This window comes from Embiotoca jacksoni, unplaced genomic scaffold (assembly GCF_022577435.1).
Source record: "Embiotoca jacksoni isolate LCO1_2020_lvr unplaced genomic scaffold, fEmbJac1.0.p SCAF_12, whole genome shotgun sequence".
Lineage (NCBI taxonomy): Eukaryota > Metazoa > Chordata > Actinopteri > Embiotocidae > Embiotoca > Embiotoca jacksoni.
The window spans coordinates 17,137,042-17,159,013 of record NW_027185252.1 but is presented as its reverse complement, the minus strand read 5'-3'; the positions used below and the strand labels follow the sequence as shown (position 1 = coordinate 17,159,013).

The 21,972-nt window shown below is 41.0% G+C and overlaps 2 protein-coding genes across 2 annotated transcripts; both read left to right on the top strand.

The window, feature by feature from the left end:
• The first annotated feature begins 1,196 nt into the window (after positions 1-1,196).
• Positions 1,197-10,790, top strand: mocos (molybdenum cofactor sulfurase). Its single transcript, XM_069144087.1, has 15 exons — positions 1,197-1,381; positions 1,458-1,547; positions 1,637-1,703; positions 1,808-2,452; positions 2,544-2,620; positions 2,767-2,966; positions 3,078-3,194; positions 3,277-3,657; positions 3,764-3,926; positions 4,067-4,154; positions 4,539-4,663; positions 9,336-9,432; positions 9,577-9,718; positions 9,817-9,921; positions 10,013-10,790. The coding sequence occupies exons 1-15, from the start codon at positions 1,270-1,272 to the stop codon at positions 10,115-10,117; spliced, it is 2,514 nt and encodes an 837-aa protein (XP_069000188.1). The 5' UTR covers positions 1,197-1,269; the 3' UTR covers positions 10,118-10,790.
• A 1,198-nt stretch (positions 10,791-11,988) lies between these two features.
• LOC138195608 (lysophosphatidylserine lipase ABHD12-like) lies at positions 11,989-21,216 on the top strand. Its single transcript, XM_069145195.1, has 13 exons — positions 11,989-12,173; positions 16,702-16,817; positions 16,911-17,016; positions 17,166-17,285; positions 17,428-17,458; positions 17,555-17,600; positions 17,906-18,035; positions 18,903-18,940; positions 19,033-19,112; positions 19,211-19,293; positions 19,414-19,492; positions 19,630-19,751; positions 19,857-21,216. The coding sequence occupies exons 1-13, from the start codon at positions 12,079-12,081 to the stop codon at positions 19,876-19,878; spliced, it is 1,068 nt and encodes a 355-aa protein (XP_069001296.1). The 5' UTR covers positions 11,989-12,078; the 3' UTR covers positions 19,879-21,216.
• The last annotated feature ends 756 nt before the right edge of the window (positions 21,217-21,972 follow it).

Here is a 21,972-nt window from a genome sequence, read left to right as displayed (position 1 = left end):
ACTCAAAAATCAGATACATTAGATCTCTACATATGAACAGGACATCTATAGTTTATGTGTTACTATATGGGTCCCATTAATATCGATATGTACATGTATAGCTCATATTTAAAACTATCGTAAAAATGGCTGTTTTCTTTCCCATCCAGAATATTTGTATAACAACTACTGTCTTTATCAGGATAATAGTGAATATGTAAACTATTACATCATTTGATTCAATCAAATTACATTACATTAAATTTCATTTCTGAATACAAAATCACCATGTAGCATGTTCCCAATGCACTTTACAAGCACAATAAATAAAAAACAACCACATTAAAATATCTATGTTAAAAAAATTTCCTTGTCTGCTTCCTGAATCCTATTTTAAATTAATTAAATAGATTATATCAAATTGATGTTGTGAGAAATGTGACATTGCTTACCTTTTGGTTTAAATCCTGCAGCATCTTATATTTCAGAAAAAATATCAGCAGAAAAAATGAAAATATCAACGATAATAAAAAATATAAATAGATAGATAAGACTTTATTAATCCCAGTGGGAAAATGTTGTCGTCACAGCAGCATAGAAACACAGTTAGGAAAAAAAAAAAAGTGCAAACAATAAGAAAAAAATTACAAATACGTATATAATAAAATAAGATAGATAAAAATATTTTGTTTAGAAAAAGTAAGACCAATGAATAAATACACACACATATGCTAGGCTACACGTAGCCTCGTAAAAATTGTGTGAAAATAAAACATAGGCTATATTTAGCAACACATTGGCTATAAAGACATCGGCTTAATATGTAAAATATATAGTCCTCTTCATAACATTTTAAAAATACATTTCTTTCTCATGCTGAAATGTTCGTTTCACCTCGTTAGCTGATGGAGCTGCAAGTAAAATGAAAAAAAAAAACCCTCTACAAACAGAATTATTTTTTTTGTATGTGGGGGGGCAGTCAAAATGTTGAGTGCCACATGACTGCAAAACAGTCACGACCAGTGACTTTGCACCACTGTCCAACATGTTATGTCGTTACATGTGTCCCGCTGAGACGAAAAGTCCACGACTTTAACCTCTGTCAACATGTGTGTGTGCACACGTGACAGTAACCATGAGGACTATAAAGCGAAGACGATCCCTCAGCTGCTGATCACCGGACTTCGACCCCGAGAACGTAAATAAGTACAGGACCGTGTTGATCAAGCAGCAGCAGCAGCAGCAGCTCTGTGGTGTGCGCTCTGTAACTCTCCTCAGCGAAACAGACCGATGGATTTTCACCAACTTTGCACTTTTGAAACTTTCCAGCTGGTGTGCAGTCACTACGGTTATGGGGGAAACTTCCGAGACGTGATCGAGCAGGAGTTTGCGCGAATTAAAGGTAACGGTTGTGTTGAGTGCTGAGCTGCAGCGACGGGACGGTGACTGTCTTACATGGCTGCTCTTCTCGTAAACAGGAGTAACATATCTGGATCATGCAGCAGCGACCCTGTACCCCGAGTCGCTGGTCAGGGACTACTGCCGGGACATTTTGGGGAATCTCTACGGTAAAACAAGTCATAAAAAACTTTATCAAGGCCTATTTTTCATTCAGCCATAAAGTTCAAGGCTTTTAAGTCTTTGTTTTTCCCAATAGGAAACCCTCACAGCCATAACCCCAGCAGCAGTCTGACACATGACACAGTGGAGAGGGTCAGATACAGGTAAAGCCTGTGCATGCCCTCATAAGCCTTCATAATGGGCCAATGGCTCCTCTGGATGGCACTTTGCTCGATTAAATGAGTAAAAACAGAACATTTTCTTACAGGGTATTGCAGCATTTTAACACCACCCCTGAGGAGTACTCTGTGATTTTCACTTCTGGATGTACTGCCGCTCTCAAATTAGTGTCTGAGAGCTTTCCCTGGAGGCCGCAGACTGAAAAGGAGGCGGGGAGTCACTTCTGCTTCTTCACTGACAACCATACCTCTGTGGTTGGCATGAGAGGACTGACTTCAGGCCGGGGGGTGGTCGCCCTGCCTGTCTCCCCGCAGGAGCTGGAGTACAGGGCAACGGACGAGGCTCAGGGTGAAGATGTTATTTGCCAGACGCCGCACCTCTTCTGCTACCCAGCGCAGAGCAACTTCTCTGGGAGGAAGTATCCCCTCAGCCATGTGAAAGGCATCCAGGCGAGAAGCCTTTACCCAGCATGTGACCACCAGGGCCGCTGGTTCGTGCTGCTGGATGCAGCCTCTTATGTCAGCTGCTCCCCTCTCAACCTGCAGGACTGCCCTGCTGATTTCATTCCGATCTCTTTCTACAAGATGTTTGGCTTCCCTACAGGTCTCGGGGCCCTTCTTGTCCGTAATAACGCCGCAGGCATACTAAAAAAGACTTATTTTGGCGGAGGCACAGCGGCAGCTTACCTTTCGGGAGAAGATTATTATGTGCAGGCGGCAAACATTTCTGACAGGTAATGCACGGCACTAGCCTGACAAAGGCTAGATATTCTCTCTCACAGCGGCATATTCACACATGCAATGTTTCCTCGCTCCCTGATAAAGATTTGAAGACGGCACTGTCTCCTTCTTGGACATCATTGGCTTAAATCACGGGTTTGAGGCTCTTTACAGGATCACAGGTGCTGTGACATACCATGTTGATTCACAGGACATTAAATTCCACATTTAATAGCATCATTATGCATATGCAGGTTATTCACTATGATGATCTACTTCAGGTGAACACCAACACCATTCCCATCTTCATCTCTTTTTTTGCCTGCAGGGAGCATGCACAACATCCAAGAGCACACGTTCGGCTTGGCACGCTACACTTACATGCTGCTGTCAAGTCTTTGCCATGGCAACGGGAGACCAGTGGCTCAGATATACGCTGAAGGCCAGTTTGAGACTCCAATCACACAGGGTGCCATCCTGAATTTCAACCTCATGGATTCTAATGGACAAGTTATTGGTTATTCACAGGTGCATACATAAATAGGATTTATTTCAACTTCATAACACTTTAATTAGTTAATTAGTATATGCTTAGGATGTTCTGCTAAATATTGTAGTTAATCCTGTGTTGCCCGACAGGTAGACAGAATGGCCAGTCTGTACAATATTCATGTGCGCACAGGTTGCTTCTGCAACACCGGGGCCTGTCAGTCCTTCCTCGGGATCACGAGCCAGCAGATGAAGAGAAACCTGCAGGTGAGGGATGAAGGCGTAGCAAAATTGTCCAAATCTGTTCTGTGTAGGTAGAATCAAACCTTGTTGTTTTGTTCTCGTCGAGGCCGGCCACGTCTGTGGAGACACCATCGACCTCGTGGACGGCCAGCCGACCGGATCTGTTCGAGTGTCCTTTGGCTACATGTCGACGTTTGAAGACTGTCAAAAGTTCCTGAACTTTGTTGCCGAGTGCTTCGTAGAGAAGCCGGTCACAGTGGACCGAGTGAGACTGCAGAAGCTAAAAACAGCCACAGCAGCATCAGAGGGCTCCAAAGAATATCCTTCAATGGAAATTACTAATGGAGAAATACATAAAGAAGAGGAGACAAAGCTCACAGAAGCATTGTTGAAGGGATTTGGTCACAGAGAGTCAAACAGCAAGAGGGAGGATTACACTCTGACTAACATCTACATATACCCCATCAAATCATGTGGAGCGTTCGAGGTTTGGGCACAACCCGACATTATCATTCCGTCTCTTGTTGTCTGTCGCCTCTCTTTTCCTCTCACTCCACCTGCTTCGATGTGACTCGGCGCTGCTCTTCATGCAGGTCCACGACTGGCCGGTGGGACCGTTGGGTTTACTGTATGACAGAGGCTGGATGGTGGTGAATGGAAACGGCGTATGCCTGAGTCAGAAGAGAGAGCCACACTTATGCCTCATTCGCCCACAAGTCCACCTTCCCTCAAACAAATTGCTCCTGCAGGCATCAGGTCAGGCAGTCCGTTCACGGCTCAGTGAAAATAAAGGCACTGCTTAACAAAAGAAATTTCAATCGTGCTGACTTTCTGCTATAAATCTTACAAAAGATTTGTACTTTTGTTGTTGTTTTTTTCTCTCCGTTGCCCTGCAGGGATGGATACCATTTCAGTTCCCCTGGAAAATAATGCTCAACTGCACACAAGCTATCCGGTGTGTCACAGCAAAGTTTGTGGTGACAGGTGAGCTGGAAATGTTCAGACATCTGAAAGCAGCAGCTGCAGGAAACACTGTGACACATATCACTTGTTCCATGTGTTTCTCTCGTATCAATGCATTGTTTTTTATGCTACCTTTCTTCACTGGATCGCATTTTAAGGCCCTCCTCCCTCCGCTGTGTATGAATTTCCTGCTGCTTATCATTTTTTTATGGGAACAATAAACAATGAGCAAGAGATGATATTAATCTCATCTGACAGTTCCCCACATGACGAGTCACAGGTTAAAAAAAAAAGCTTTTCATCTTTTGATTTTTGGATTAGATGTCGCACCAAATAGTAAGCAGCATCAAAACTCTGCAGATTTCCCCCGAGGCCTCCTGAATGTAATCCTCCTCCTCCCCCCAGGGTGGAGACTGTTGACTGCGGGGACGAGGCTGCATCATGGCTCTCAGACTTCCTTGGACAGCCGTGCCGCCTGATAAGACAAAGGCCTGATTTCACCCGAGAGACGAGGAAGAGGCCCGGCGGAGGTACCTTTCACCTGTTTTGTTTTGCTTTTCTTTGTTTGCTCTGTATTTGTCCATCATACTGTACATGACCAATACTATGTGGTCACTGTGACTTCGCATTCCCTTCTGCTTGTCATTGGAAATTTAGAAATGTCATCTTTTCTGTTTTTGCAGAGCAACAGATTGTTACCTAAAAGAAAATGTGACAATATAATGATGTATATCAGTGATTCTCAACCAGGGGTATGTCTGCCTCGTGTGATTGGAGTACATGTAGAGGCATCATTGACACCTGATTCCGGTTGTAGTTAAGAGTGCATAAAAACTATTAATAAGCGAGGAGAGAAGTTGGAAAGGTTTGCTAGACATCGTGGCTAACTGGTTGAAATCAGTAGCTACAAGTTGGCCTGTCACAATTATTACATAATTGTCGAATCTGGATTATTTGAGCACACCGCGATCATTTTGCATAATCAATCAAATTGTTTCCATTCACCTGTATAAAAGCAGATGGATTAAACTAACAGAAATGTCATATGTCCATTACTATTGCCACCGGTTGACGTTTGACTGGTGCTCATTGATGACATCATCTTGTAGTTCCCTTTTTCTCTGCTAAGATTTAATGGCACATGAGTGGAGAATTAGGGCCACCAACCGTTTATAGCTTCTACCATTCAATCGACTGCATTTGGATGAATATCTATTGACATTAGAATCATGGATGTAGTTTCAAAGCCGTTGCCACATTTTGGTTTTAAGCCAAATGAAAACGTCCAGTAAATAAATTGGAGCCTCCTCTGATTTGTCTGACTTGCAGCAAAAAGGTGGCGGTCAAAGGTGCTTTTTATATGTTCATTGCCAATGAGTGGCTGTTCTTCTCCATTTGGGAACATCCCACTTCTGAGTTTAGAGGGTTCACAATCGGGCAACATGGCAGCCTCTGGGAAATGTGCTCTTTTTTCTGCTGTCAGAAAAGTTACAAACAACCTCATCATCATCCATATAAACCAACACATGGGCAGGATGGAGCTCAGGAGGTCAATGATAATGTGTACACTACATTTCTACATGTTTTGATGTACTACCATTTTTAACATTAAACACAGCTCGTCCACAAGGCAGGCTACGCTAACAAAATTGGAATATTTCACCTTATTTTCTGAGCAGGTAAATTTTTTTCCTTTCACTACAAATGCTGCCATGTCCAGTGATAATCAGGTGTATTTTCCCACTCAGAGATGGGAACTTTCCCACTTTCCAGCTGCTCATGAACGCACATTGAAGAAGAGCTACAGTACTACTGAATAGAGAGTGAGCGATACAGAGTTTTAGCCTTGAAACTAGGAACTACAAATGAGGAAATCTCAGACTGCTGTGCAGATTTTGACCTTTCTTTTTTAAATCTGTCTTTTGCAAGTCTCCACAATATCCTGGCTTTTAGTCCATCTTATGGCTTAAAAACTATACATTTCTTACATCCTTCACTTCCCGTAATGCAACATATACATCTTTTCATGTAATCCTCCCTGACTGGTAAACGCCCACATCTTTCATCCTTTGTAATCCAGGATTTCTTTTGAATATTTGTCTCCCAACCCAGCGTGAGATACCCCTCATGACATCATCAGGTTATTCTCTGAGGTTTTAGGCTGCTCCCTGGAGAGCCACTACCAACATTATGCAGCTGTTTTCACAGGCTGAGTTTTCCTCCTCATGACAAATGAACTAACCCTCAGGAGTAAAACCTTTCATATCTATAATTGTGTTAGGCATGTACTGTCAATGATAGTTTCAATTAATAAGCAAGATGGCTTTATGACATTATTGAATTCACAGGAGTTCTCCCCTCAGTATGATGAATTATCTTCGGGCCTTTCATTCACCAGTGTCTATATAACTATTTGATCTGTTAACAGTTTCTCATCACAGGGTCTATTAAGCAGCTGCTCTGTCAGCAGTTCTCAGATGCAGTTTACCCAGTTGACTCTGATTTGTAGAGTGTTTTATTCTTGAAGCATATCAAGGATACAGCGATAGAAGATTTTACCTTTGTTAACCACTACTAAACTCGCATATGTCCAACTGTGAGAGCACATGTTGATCAGTTTTTATTTTAAACCTGCAGAGGGGAACTTATTTCTCCCCCTTCTGCCAATGAGAGTAGTTACAGAAACACTGTTGACACATGCCTCCGTTGTAGGCTGCTGCATCGCTACTGTTGTAGCTGAAAAATGATGGATACATAGTTTTTAAGCCCTTACAGAAAAAGTGCAAAAACTCATGTGATCACATTTGACCACATGACACATGTAGTTGTGCACATGTGAAACGTGTATTTTGCCCATACAAAACATGTGGTTTTGGAACATTTTCATGGTGTAATGTGTGAAGACTATATAGATTGTCATGTGAAAATGTTTCTCTATGTTTTCCCATATGTTTCCCATGTGACCATATGTTGCGACATGTGGCAAACCTGTGTCATACATGTGATCACGTGGAAAAAATAGGAAACTCATGCCTTTTTCTGTAAGGGGCATCACAATCCCTGCAAATTAACTCATTTCACTACCACATTCTACCCAAGTACTATATACTGTATTATTTGATCCCCATTCAACTTCCATGGCTAAAGCAGAAGCTTGTTCAGAAGAAGTCTCTAGTACAATGCATCCGGAAAGTATTCACAGCGCTTCACTTTTTCCACATTTTGTTATGTTACAGCCTTATTCCAAAATGGATTACATTCATTTTTTTCCCTCAAAATTCTACACACACCCATAACGATTACGTAAAAAAGTTTTGGGGAATTTTTTGCAAATCTATTAAAAATAAAAAATGAAAAAATCACATGTACGTAAGTATTCACAGCCTTTGCCATGACACTCAAAACTGAGCTCAAGTGCATCCTGTTTCCACTGATCATCCTTGAGATGTCTCTACAACTTGATTGGAGTCCACCTGGTAAATTCAGTTGATTGAACATGATTTGGAAAGACACACACCGTCTATATAAGGTCCCACAGTTGACAGTGCATGTCAGAGCACAAACCAAGACATGAAGTCCAAAGAATTGTCTGTAGACCTCCGAGACAGGATTGTATCGAGGCACAGATCTGGGGAAGGGTACAGAAAACTTTCTGCAGCATTGAAGGTCCCAATGAGCACAGTGGCCTCCATCATCCGTAAATGGAAGAAGTTTGGAACCACCTTCCTAGAGTTGGCCGCCCGGCCAAACTGAGCGATCGGGGGAGAAGGGCCTTAGTCAGGGAGGTGATCAAGAACCCGATGGTCACTCTGACAGAGCTCTAACGTTGCTCTGTGAAGAGAGGAGAACCTTCCAGAAGGACAACCATCTCTGCAGCACTCCACCAAGCAGCCTGTATGGTAGAGTGGCCAGACGGAAGCCACTCCTCAGTTAAAGGCTCATGACAGCCCACCTGGAGTTTACCAAAAGGCGCCTGAAGGACTCTCAGACCATGAGAAACTAAATTCTCTGGTCTGATGAAACAAAGATTGAACTCTTTGGAGTGAATGCCAAGCGTCATGTTTGGAGGAAACCAGGCACCGCTCATCACCTGGCCAATACCATCTCTACGGTGAAGCATGGTGGTGGCAGCATCATGCTGTGGGGATGTTTTTCAGCAGCAGGAACTGGGAGACTAGTCAGGATGGAGGGAAAGATGAATGCAGCAATGAAAACCTGCTCCAGAGCGCTCTGGACCTCAGACTGGGGCGAAGGTTCATCTTCCAACAGGACAACGACCCGAAGCACACAGCCAAGATAACAAAGGAATGGCTTCAGGACAACTCTGTGAATGTCCTTGAGAGGCCCAGCCAGAGCCCAGACTTGAACAAGATTGAACATCTCTGGAGAGATCTGAAAATGGCTGTGCACCGACGCTCCCCATCCAACCTGATGGAGCTTGAGAGGTCCTGCAAAGAAGAATGGGAGAAACTGCCCAAAAATTGGTGCCAAGCTTATAGCATCATACTCAAAAACAATGAACAATGAACAGCTGTAATTGCTGCCAAAGGTGCTTCAACAAAGTATTGAGCAAAGACTGTGAATACTTATGTACGTGTTATATTTTCGTTCTTTATGTTTAATAGATTTGTAAAAATTTTAAACAAACTTTTTTCACTTTGTCATTATGGGATATTGTGTGTAGAATTTTTAGGAAAAAAATGAATTTAATCCATTTTGTAATAAAATGTGGAAAAAAGTGAAGCACTGTGAATAAATTTCCCCTTGGGGATTAATAAAGTACCTACCTACTTACCTACCTACCTACTTACTTACTTACTTACTTACCTACCTACTTACTTACTTACTTACTTACTTTCCGGATGCACTGTATGAATGCTCAGCCCATAGACAATGCCCAGTTACCATTCATCCAGGCTGCACGGGAATGTCTCACCAGACACCAGATTTAAAAACTCTATATTGTAAAATACAGAGAGATTTATCTGGTAGTGATGGCCCTAATCAGCATTGTGTAAGCTCATTTATCAAAGGCTTGAATTAACCATGTTAAGGGTTTAGGTCACATTGTTTACCCTCTGTATCACAGTACAACCTCAATCTTCAGACTTTTTGAGTGCACCGTCTGCTCAAACTATAAATGAAACTGTTTTCCCGAAATCAAACAAACGACTGGGTTAACATGAAGTCTTTCCCTTCTAGCTGCCACCTCCACGTCCCTCTCCCTGGTGAATGAAGCTCAGTATCTCATGATCAACCGTGCCAGTGTGGGGCTCATTCATCAACTAATGAGCTGCAGGTTTGAACACATGACATGTCATTCAAAATAGGCATTGCTCCAGTGAAATGATCAGGATGCGTCGTTGCCCGTTCATTTACATCACAGTGGATCATTTATGCAGCGCGGCAAAATAACATGCAATTTCCACATTGCTTCTTCCAGGCAGGACGATTCGGAGGGTGATCAGCTCCTCGACACACAGAATGTCATTAGCCGCTTCCGAGCCAATTTAGTCATCGCTGGAGCAGAACCATTTGAGGAAGATAATTGGTCACACTTGATTATTGGCAGCACTCGATTCATGGTGAGCTGACACTTTGAGATAAATGGTGAAATCTTCAAATGCATTAAAAGTGGATTTTCTTTCAAAGTGAGTGTGCTCCCTGTGTGATTACCACTCAGTTGTCAGGTCAGTGTGGAAGGTGCCATATGGTTGGAATAGACCAGGACACTGGGACAAAAACAAAGGAGCCGCTAATGTCCCTGTCTGCCTACCGCAAGGGGAAGGTCAGTAAAAAACAACTACTAGATGCGTTGTGTGTGTGTGAGCAGTCAAAAGAATAACAATTAATTTGCTCATTATTTTGCGGATTTGTAGGTGACTTTTGGTGTGTACCTGAGCCATCAGCTGCCAGAGGGCTCGGCTGCAGGCAGCGTTCTCTCAGCTGGTTCCCTATTACAGCCTGAGCCACACACTTCTTGAAGTGGTTAATTCATGTCCTGACATCATCAGTTTCATCACTGCACATCCCAAAGATCACCTGTAGTGTGTAACAGGTAGTTTTTAAAGTGTCCTTTTCATAACGGAATTCAGATTTTGTCCGATTTTTTTCCCCCACATTTGTTGTGTCCTTAAAATATGTGCAATAAAGTCAATATGAAATATTAACTGCAAGACAAAAAAGAAAATGTGAATGTTTTATTGCTATTTGATCCAAAACACGCCTGTCTCAATGCAATAATCCCTGCCCATGTTAACCTCCCAGGCAGTTCTTCCCCGGTCGATTCACAGAGGTTTGTGCAGCTATTTATTCCAAACACCCTACTACTGTTACTGCTGCCAGAAACTAAAATGTATATCTCTCCTTGTAATGGAAAAACCCTACCAGACACTCAGTGTATGCTCCCAACATGGCATTAACGCAGACAACAGATTTCAGGACAGAAAGAATAATAATGTGATGTGAAGAGGATACATGCTCATCTGATCTGTCAAGGTTCAGCAGTGTCGGCCCTTACTGCTCACCTATGGTGTAATTATAGAGTGGTATGAGGTGGTTGCTATCTTTTGTGCTGCTTGCTGCATTTATGTGTGCCTACATGCCAAATGGTGCCTTGACATTACATATAAAATATGTAAAAATGTGTGTTTATATATTTTCATATATATATATATGAAAATAGAAATGAGTGCACAGGTTGAATAAAGTTGGAAAAAAATTGACACAGTAAAGGAAGCACCTATATAAAGTGTTTTAGTTAAGTGTTGAGTTACTATGAGCCTGCAGAACAGCTTCAGCGCTCCTTAGCATAGATTCTCCAAGTTGCTTTACCACACAAATACCACTCTACTGAAACATTTTTCCCTCATATAGTATCTTTATAGGCCAAAGGACATGATTCACATCACTTTCATACTCATCAAACCTTTCAGTGACTCCTTTACTCTGATTTCCGCTTTAGTGAGTAACCCATCTTTACCTTTTACTTGCGTATGGATTCTTGTCTGGCAAAGACTGTCGCTAAGCAATTTCTAATTGTTTTTGATTTGCAGTTTTCATACCTTCTCTTGTTAGGTTAGGTTAGGTTAGGTAGTTACTTTATTAATCCCCGAGGGGAAATTTTTTTGTTTGATATGTATGCAGTTTATTAAATTTGTATTGTGTGGTTTAAATGGATTAATTTAATAATTAGAAAATACATGACACTGATTTGGAAAATAGAAAAGATAAAAAGTAAATAAACAGTGCTAAGGCATGTAAACATATTAAATTAATTGTATAATGTTATTTGTGATTAAATGTCTATTCTAATTGAATTGTAAAAATGGGGGTTTTCAGTGTCATATCAGGACAATATATGTCACATTTTTGTAGGGCGGGGGGGGGGGGGGGGGGGGGGGGGGTTGTCTTATAACCCAGGGCCCCGATGAGGAAAGGGACTTTGAAAAACCTGGAATGGAAAGTGACATGTCAAATTAAATGTGATGAGATTTCAAACTGCAGATTTAAGTAGGATACATGGCACAGGTTATTATTACTTGTTTAAATGTCGAATGAACCGTTTATTAGTGACTAAAACTATTTTCAAAAGATGCATGAGCGACATGGATCAAGGGAGGAAAGGGGCCCACAGAGACTGCTTATGTATTCGACCCAGAATTTCTGTCTCTACCCCTGCTTTTTTGGAATAATTACAGGAAATATTGGTAGTACCGTGTGTGTGTAGCGTTTAAGGTGACTTCAGGTTTTACATGTATTGGACAATGTAATAATCTACCCTAAGGAAGCGGTGCTACCTTAACAAAACCCCGCTACCTCCCCCTTCCTGCACTGAAACTGAACTTTGATCAAACTCAATCAAAGTCTCAGACGAACTACTGAACTGGGACACATATTTGAGTTCATATTAGGATATATCATCGTTAAGTATTGCTGACCTTAAATGATGAAGAGAAGAGTCGGGAGACAGAATGATTCATCCTCCGGCATCAGTGAAGTCAGGAGGACTAACAGAGCCAAGAAGAAGGAGGCTACCCTGTAAGTTGCAGTGTTCACAGTTTGGCGACTTTCAGACAAACTTTAACTTTAACTTTCCAGAGAAGAGATTTGCAAGCGGCTGCACTGCGACACAGAAACACCTCTTTGCCTATCACTGTGTGAGAGGACACATAAAGATATCCTGTACCTTCTAACTTTTTTAGAGAAACCATCTAACATGTAAATATGCTGAATTCACAGCCCAGCCATCATTTTCAAATTATGTGTACAGTGATTTTGTCTGACGACGTTGCGGGTTATAAAATGTGAATTGTAGCAGAGCAGAGCAGCCGCTTGCAAGTGACCGCTGGTTTACATGTAATCTTAACGGGCCGCGTTTCAGTCACTATTTCGCACCCGTCCCCGTCCCGTACACAGTCTGACCGCTGAAACAGAAACGTAAGTAAATGAGAACAGCTTTATTGTGAATTCGGCTGTATTATACTACACTAAATGTGTGCACAGGGATAAGGAAAGTAGCAAGTATATGTAAAAGGATAACACTGTCTGACACAAGGCAGCTTGCACGCAGTTGGCGACGTAAGAACGCAACATATATGCTAATTAGCTCGTGACGTGTGCAACTTTACCAACAGGCCTTAACTACTTTCTATTGAAAGTACTTGGCAAAAATGTTGAGAAGCTGGTGTACTTTATGAGTTGAGCATTAACCTGCTGTGAGTTTTATATAAATACGGATGAGCTTCAATTACTAACCCAGTCAGTGCAGGTCAAAGTGCCGTAACAGACTGGTAAAGCTGCAGCGCCAATCAGCAGACAATGGGTGAATAACTGTTAGAAAAAATACTGAGGCTAGATTCAAAATCAAACACATCGGACATTTATTCTTGCAAGAAGGAGCCAATACATGGACACTCAAAGAAGGATGTCCAGCATTGCTCAACGTCACTCCTCCGTAGGGCAGCTTTTATACAGTGTGACAAACAGTTGACAGTCACCCCCATTCACTTTGTATCTGCTTTTGTAGTTAATACTGAGTTTAGTTGTAGGTCACAATATAAGGACGCAGGGAAGTCGTAAATTAGACGTCGTAAATGAGACACCAGGAACATTCTTGAGCCACAGGCAAAGAAAATAAGTACATCTTATTTTCTTTCCATCAATAACCTAAACTGCTCACAAAATAAAACCCATTTTACCAACACAAAAACACTCTTGACATTTGCCAGGCACCTACAGGACACCTGAAATGTAACCACCACTCATGTGACATCCCCCTGCACCAGCCACAGCACTAAACATGATAAAACTGTACATTACCACGATACTCAATCTACTAAAACACATAAAGTTAATGGAACAATGTAAATTAAACAGCAATCAGCATATTGCCTGTGAGCTCAACACATGTTAATCTCAATAATTCAATATTTACATAGAAATTCAATACCCCAGGGTGTATTAACATTCAAATAATTCCCAATAAACACCAAGACTTTGTTTGTCTTACCAAGGGTGTGTGTGCAAATGGGGAGAAATGAACTGACACGCATGAGCTCCATGAGCCTCCTAAATGTTGAGGTGCTCTCATCATGATTACGAGAGTACTAGGTCAGTCTCTGAATCAGGAACTTAGATTATTTTTTTTTTTGGAGATGGTTGATCATTGCTTTATTAGTGAGCTTGTAACAAAGTTTAACAATCATGACATTTACTGGGTGACATAGATAGCTGTCCCTGTTGTAAAAGGACAGTAACGGGGCAAATGCATGCAGCAAAGATGTAGTATGCTAGAATATCCCTGACTTGGCTGTAAACATCTGACACTCTGTTGTGCAAAAGGTCGACCAATTATTGAATTGATATCTAAAATATGTATAATATTGAGGAAATGTGTGACTAACCAGCAGAAGCACAGGCTCCCAAATGGTCTGTAAGTGTATAGTGCTTTATCACCTTTTGGTCTCAAAGCACTTTTAAATGGCTTTCCCATTCATCCATACTAATGAGACAGATCACCATGCAAGGTGCCACCATCAGTAGTACATTCACATGGTACACCATTGGGAGAAACTTAGGGTTTAGTGTCTTGCTCAAGGACACTTAGGCATGTGGACAGGAGGAGCTGGGGATTGAACCACCAACCCTCTGATTAGTGTGCAACCCACTCTACTGTCTGAGCCACAGCCTCTCCACCAATGTAATGCAATTCCTCCAAACTTGAACATTTAACTTTAGGCACTGTAAATGTGCTGAAAACTCTCATAACAGACATTCATTATTATTGTCATATTAGTGAATGTAAAACATTATAGTTTGATTAATTCATTTTTTTGTGCGTTCTTTCAAAATCTGTGATGAGGTTTCAGACATTTTGAATGTTTTAGAAAAAGATTTGGAGGTGAATAGTAAAGTAAAGGAGTGAACTCTGGACAGTGTGATGGCGTATGGAAGAAATGGCCTCGGATATGTTTCCCTGGAGCAGCGTGGAGAGATCAGTCTTGGACTAAAAGGGCTCTTCTGGCTGATTAGAGTGTTAATGGAGGGGGTGGGATGTATTGTCTGTCTGTAATAGTCTGAACAGCATGCTCTTTTCTGCTGTTGCCTCCAGGGAGTTAAGACAGACTCCAATGACAGCCTGCCTTCTTGATTAGATCGTTCAGTTCTTCTCTTCCATATTAATGTTTCTATATTAATGCTGCAACCATAGACTGGCAGGACATGAGGGGAGCAGCTCGATAAATGCCAACGGGCTTCAGTTTACATTCCCATGTGCCGCACCGAGTTCACAGTCTCTTTGATGCTTCTTTGAGGGGGATTTTTGGAGATTTGTTTCTCAGGTATTTTTTCCCTAAATGGAGCTGCAGGTGGGTCTTTTTGCAGCACTGAACAAAGCAACCCACACACCCTCCCCTGCCTTCTCTTGATGCACCCCAAAGTTTTGCTGAGTCATCCAAAACTTCTGCAGAGATGCAGCTGGAGTTCAATGTACAGTGGATGGAGAGGAGAGGTGGGAGTGAAACCTCTTCACTGTTGCTGTACTGTTAATTTAGTGTTGTGTTCCGATTGGAGAGAGCAGGATTGGTGGGTTAAAATAATGCTTTCTCATTAAGAGTGAAATAGGGAGGGTTTTTCTTTCGAAGGTGTTTGCATCGCTTATAGACTCAAAATGGAGGCCTAACTTCGGTTTACCACCAAATCCAACATGCTTATGATTAAGAAAAGATAATGTTTTGGATTCAATGTGACACGGTCACGGTTTGGTAAGACTCCTCAGTTAGAAAGAGATCAGAGTTTGGGTTACTCATTGATTTCTGCTTTTTCACGGATTTTAGCACCAGTCTCCCAGGTCAGAGTCCTTGGTCTATTCCATCCAACTGTCCCCAACCTCATCCTTATCAGGACTTTACTTTGTCACATGACCTTCTTCGAACAGCCTCGTCGCAGTAAGACGTAAGCAACATTGTGTGTATGTCTTAGACACCAGTGGGCACCTTGTCTGTATTTCTCTGACAGCAACTGCTGTGACAGAACGACATTATTTGACGCTCCCGGGAAGGAGAATGGGCTGGCTAACGCAAATTCATATGGGATCAGATCAGTCCCATCATGATTGAATGTACACAGAGGGATTCATTCAAGCAATCTCCACAATATTTGCCAGATTTTTCTGACAAAAAGGTCCTTAGCAGAAGCTTCACTGGACTTTACAGAACAAATATCGCCTTCCAAACAAAACTCACATCTTCAACAACACTAATTCTCAAATATTGTCAGCAAGGCTCTTCAACCTCTGTCTCATAATGAAAACCAACTACATGCTGGCTGACGGGACAAACCGGAAGAACTAGAAGTGACGGGGTTTATGGGAAATGTGGTCTTATGATGGGGATATTAAATGAGTTTCATACACACTTCCATTTGTAAAATGTTGCACTTTGTTTTTGTTAACAGCTTTATGTGTTGAATAAATGAATGAATAAAAAGCATTTAAAGCCTTTATTCTTACAGTAGATGTAACCTTTGTAATCTTTATTACAATAACATATTGTTTTTACTTTTATGATTTTTTTTTTTTTTTTTGTAACTTTGAGCCCATAGTTCTCTGAGTTCAAAACATTAAAAAGATTAGAACTAAAGTATTTAGCATATGATGTGCAGTATGTTTATGCTCATTTGAAATGATTACATATGACTCTTCACTAGGCAACTTTTTTTCTGAATCTTGACGTGCAATTTTTGCTAGTTAGCAAAATTTTGCTGCAAAATATATGAGGTAAAACTCCACTAAGTAGCTACATTGAAATTTTTGAGAAACGCCACCACAAAATCCAGCGTGTTTGATCACAGAAATCACAAAAAAACTAAATCCTGGAGGGACTGCATGGTGATGCAAAGAGCTAATCTGCCTACTGTAGTCTGTTACTGTTCGGTTTATGAATATTATAATACAACAAAATGTTTGAGCTACTTGGAGATGTTTTCAGATGTTTATTGTCACCACAGATATATAAAGTAACAATGTTGGGGTCACATTGTTTTTATCTCCCCCTCTGCTTGTTCTCAGGTCCCAGCAGTGGCTCAAACGAGGCTTATTGGCCCTCGTTGCTATCTTCATTTTGGTGCCTCTCTCGCTGACAGTGCTCCCTGAATTAATCCAACACCTTGTTTACACTCACAGAAGTAAGTGAACACATCTTTCTCTTGGAAGTACTGTAAATATTAAAGTTGATCCACAAAATAAAAGGCCCGCCTTTCTTCTTTTCCTGTTTGCAGTCAGGCTGCCTTTCTTTGTTGACCTCAGCCGACCTGCTGATTTCTCCCTTAATCACACCATCAACATGTACTTGCCATCAGAGGAGGGGATTTCCCTCGGCGTCTGGTGAGTACAAGCCAAGTTACACTTGAAGAGTTCGAACAAATCTTTTCTTAGCATAAAAAGGCTAACACAAAGACAATGTAAGTTTGTTTCTTAATGATCCAATTATGAGTCGTGTCTCTTAAGTCTTGCATTGTTTTGAACTCTCCGAGGCTCACGGTTCCTGACAGTCAGTGGAAAGAGGCGCAGGGGAAGGATCTGGCGTGGTACGAGAACACATTAAGAGATGGAAATCCAGTTTTCATATATCTTCATGGGAACACAAAAACAAGGTATGATAAATAATGCATGGGATCCTGAAGGTGCAGACAGTAAAAGTTCCACACTGCGAGACATATTTGTTCTTTTTTCTTTCTTTTTTGGGGGAAAAACCACCAATTTGTTGTCACTTGTGTTTGTCAATCATTGCAACAGGGCGGCCACTCATCGGGTAGGAGTGACAAAAGTGAGTGATCGCCAACACGAGTAAATTCATCTTGTGCAGGTCTCATGAAAGTCTTGGTAGCTATTCGGATGACAAATAAGCATTATATGTCAACAGGTATTGAGTGCACTTGGTTACCATGTGCTGGTGCCTGACTACAGAGGTTGGTGCAAATGAAGATTTATGACTCAACATTCAAACATATTTTCCATCTCTATTCTTCTTTGGTTGCATATTGATCGTAATGCACAACCCTCCCACATTGATTTCATGTCATTTGCAGCCAGATGATGACTGTAGACTAACGTGCTTGATGAGTTGTTTGCTGTAAGGCAGTCAAAAGACAACAGTTCAACTTCAGGTCAGCTCTAGTGGAGGTTTTGCTCTGAGTGACTGCCACCTTGTGGCGGTGAAGAGCAGCTCTGGCATCCGTCAGCGAGCAGTAACTGATGTGAGAAACTGTGGCAGGTTTTGGAGACTCCAGCGGGGAGCCGACTGAAGCCGGTCTGACCACTGATACCCTCTACTTGTACAACTGGGTCAGAGCGCGTAGTGAAAAGAGCCTGGTTGTCATCTGGGGACACTCTCTCGGCACCGCGTGAGTAAAGACAGACTCCCATTTGGCAGCATTTCACTCAAATGGAGACACTTTTCAAGAAGTAAAAATGACTCCAATTATTGTCGCAGTAGCTGTTATGAATGCATTTAACATGAACTTTAAATTATGAGGCAACTCCTCGCAATATTTAAACCTTTACGGTAATGTTCTATGCATTTAGCACAAAAGCAACCTGTAGTTTAGTTACACAGTCGTGTCACTGTGATGGTTCGTGAATAGAGTATCTTAAGGAGAGGGACCTTATGTTAAACTGAACCTTCACAGTTTGGATGGGCAGCAGTAACAGCTACACACAGACAATCATAAAAACAGTGTGTTACAGACATAACATGATACAACCTCATCGAACTCTTATTTGCCAAACAATGAATATGTTATATAACATATTTACTCACATTTTACTGCATATTACTTACTATTGTTTTTCAGTTTGTTTTTAATGACTTAATTGTTTCAAGTCTATATGATTACTTTTAACTGTTTAATCTTGTGCCACAGTTTGGTCAAATTACATTTGGTATAAATGTGTTAAATAAATAAACTGACTGATGTCGAGCAATGAGAAAGGATATTTAATGAAAACAAAAATAATTTTAAATGCTGGCAGGAGAAGTAGTGGAAACTGTAACTCTAAGCAGTCGACTTAATAATGTCCCCAAGAGATATTTGAGTTGTTGTAATTAGCCAGTCTTCATTTTTCTGATTTATCCATTGTATTTTTTTTTAATATGACTGTTGTAAAAAAAAAAACCTGACATGGTACATTAATGACAGAAATAATGGAGACTATCCCGCAGCTACAATAAACATAAGGTACCAAACTGAATATGTTGCTCTATATTTCAGAGTGGCCACTAACTCCGCGGTCAAATTAGCTGAACAAGGTAAGTTTCTCTACCAGTGAAATCCTGCAAATAGAAATAAGAAGACAGGATTCCAACATTTCAATCTGATGACCGTTTCCTCGTCTTTTCAGGCTTGAGTTTTGATGGTGTGCTCCTGGAGGGTGCGTTCAACACTGCTAGACAGACATTTTCCGATCATCCTTTTGCTTGGGTATCTGACCTTCCACTTTTGATCTTTGGTGTATTTATTTCATTGCTTCTGCTTGTAAATGATATACTATAATTTGTTTTGTGTCTTTATCTTTTAAGTTTTACTGGAAATTCCCAGTCATTGGCTACTTATTCCCGGAGCCATGGGCGCAAAATAAGATTGTTTTTCCCTCTGAAGAAAAGTAAGTCAGTGATGCACAACAGTTAAATATGAACTGGTGCACAGTGTCAAACACTGATTAGCTAATGGTATTGTTGTTACTACTAAAATACAATGACTTAATTTATTTTTTGTTCCACAGTTTGAAAAAAATGAGGAACCCGATACTTTTCCTTCATTCAGAGGACGATCACCTCGCCCCCCTTCATGGGGTTCAGGAGGTATCACTGGCACAGACAGCTACTTTTAATTTAGGCAGCGATTTCTTTATAATTCATAAAGCATCTCCTCTTGGAGCATTTTTTTTTTTTTTTTTTTTTTTTTTAATGAATGAACTTTCTCGTCTTTTCTCTCCCAGCTGTACGAGGTCGCAGTGAAAGCCCAGAATGCAGAGCGAGTCAAGCTGGTGTCGTTTGACGGGTCTCTGGGATATCTGCACAACGGTTTATATAGAGACGCACGTCTGCCTGACATCCTAAAGTAAGGCAATATTTCACTGACGATGCTTAATGAAATTATGCTCTATACTGGTTTGGCAGATCTTTGTCTGTAAAGTGATCCGACTGCATCATGTCGCCCTCACAGGAAGTTTGTGCTGTCGTTGTGAAGTTGGAACGACTACTGAAGCAGAAAAATCTTCTGACAGAAGATGCTGATTTCATTTGATCACACACTACAGTCACGTGCTGCACAAGTGCATAAATATGTGATTTACTTTGAAAATCTTATTTTTTGGAAGCAAAAATGTTTTTTTTGAATGTTTTGAATAATTGTAATTTAAAGAATAATTTAGAGCTATATTTTTTTTATTAATTGTAATTATTAGAAATGTTAAACTGCTGATTCTTATCATTATTAATAGTACCTGGAAATGTAACTAAGATCACTACAGTGGGTACCCTCTACTGTTGTGTATGGATAATGCTCTTCATACTGGATAATCACTGTAAAAACAAGGCTTCAGATGTTTAGGTGACATTTCATGATGATTCAAGGAGAGCTGTTCTCTGTGTGGTAATTCTGTCACTTCAGCCAAAGAATATATGAAGCATTCAGACATAATTATATATAAAAAAGATCAGTTCACATGTCGCTGCAGTTTAAATACAATAAATTTTACGACACTGTCAACCAGCAGCTCACTACATGGCTGTCTTTTTGTTACAAGACAACATACATTTACATCTTGTCTTATTTGAAAAAAAGAAAAACTCTGGAGACAATATACACCTTTGAAAATGTATGTAACATCTCTTTGTTTCTAGTAATTCATGCACATGTAGCATCATCTATAGTTGTCTTGAAAAATCTATTTAATCACAAAGATTCTTTATTGAGCCCAGAATTGAAAGAAAATCCATGAGAAGGAACATCACTGCAATCAGGGACACATTATAAGCATTTACAATTTTGAAGTTTGATCAAATTGTATTTGTGTAAAAGTTATGCAGCTACAGGCCTTGTTTCCTGGGGGACCTTCCATGGTGCACTGAGCTCCTCTCGTTTCTTCTCCTCACTCTCAATGCATTTATATACCACCACTGCTTCTTATTATCTTTATACCTTCCCTCTCCTGCAGTCTTGTGACTTTTCTGCAGTTATCTCCGGCTCTGGATCAGCATGTTTCTGATCTGGGGTTACTGGACCCACCAGTCTGACCAGTGTTTATTGTTTGTTGTCTCTCTGCTGTTCTTTTCCCTCTCCACTCACCCTTCAGCCCCAACTGGTCGAGGCAGAGGGTTGCCTACCACTGAGTTTGGGTCTGTTTTGTTAAATTGGAGTTTTTCTGTCCAGCAATCACTATGTGGGAATTGTTGAATTGGGTTTCTTGTTATAATGTTTTAAAGTTCTGTTGTAGGACATTTAAATTCCTTGAGATTACTTGTGTCATGATTTGGGTTTGATTTAAAACATGTCTTTTTTAAGTAAAAATCTTCTCACCTGAGCTGACTTCTCTCACTGTCAGGATCACTTGTGTGCGTACTTCATATGTTGATTTACCGTGAAGCTAACCCCCCTATGTAAATTATATGTATCACTTGTTTCACAGCCAGGAAAAGTCCATAAGGTATATATAAAATAAAAAAAAAGTATCTTTCAGATGTTATTTTGGGCTAATACACAAATACATTTACATGTAGTGTTCTGATGTCAGATGCTCATTTTTAATCATCAGCATTTTTAATTCACACAATTTTGTAATGCATTTTATCAGCTGCTGCAGCTGAAAGTTTCTCGGAGAGACAATGTCCCATTTTTAACGTAGGCTATTGGGAATTGTAACTGAAAGTGAAGTGTAACAAACTAGTAAAAGCATACAAACTTAAGTCTTTATAGATTGCTGGCAATGAGAGCTAACCTCCTACATCCCTATCTATTGATTGGATTTGAAGTCTCAACCTGCGGTCCAAGTTACCCGCATTATGCTCAGGGGAACATGAAAACAGTCCCAACAGACAGGGGGACAGTTTGAGGTTGTTTAACAACTTTGGGTCCATTAATGGCCTCATCGGCCGGTGAACAGCTCCGCTCGTTGAGCGCGGGGATCGCGTTTCGTGCACCGACTCTCGTCAAAGGTGAAGCTCCGGTCTTGGCAGTCGGATGACGTGGCTGAAGGTTGCGGACGGTGCGCCGGCGCAGTTTCTCTAGTCACCGTTTACGCCACCGCGTTCCGCACCGACTGGAGGCCGCGAGCCACGTG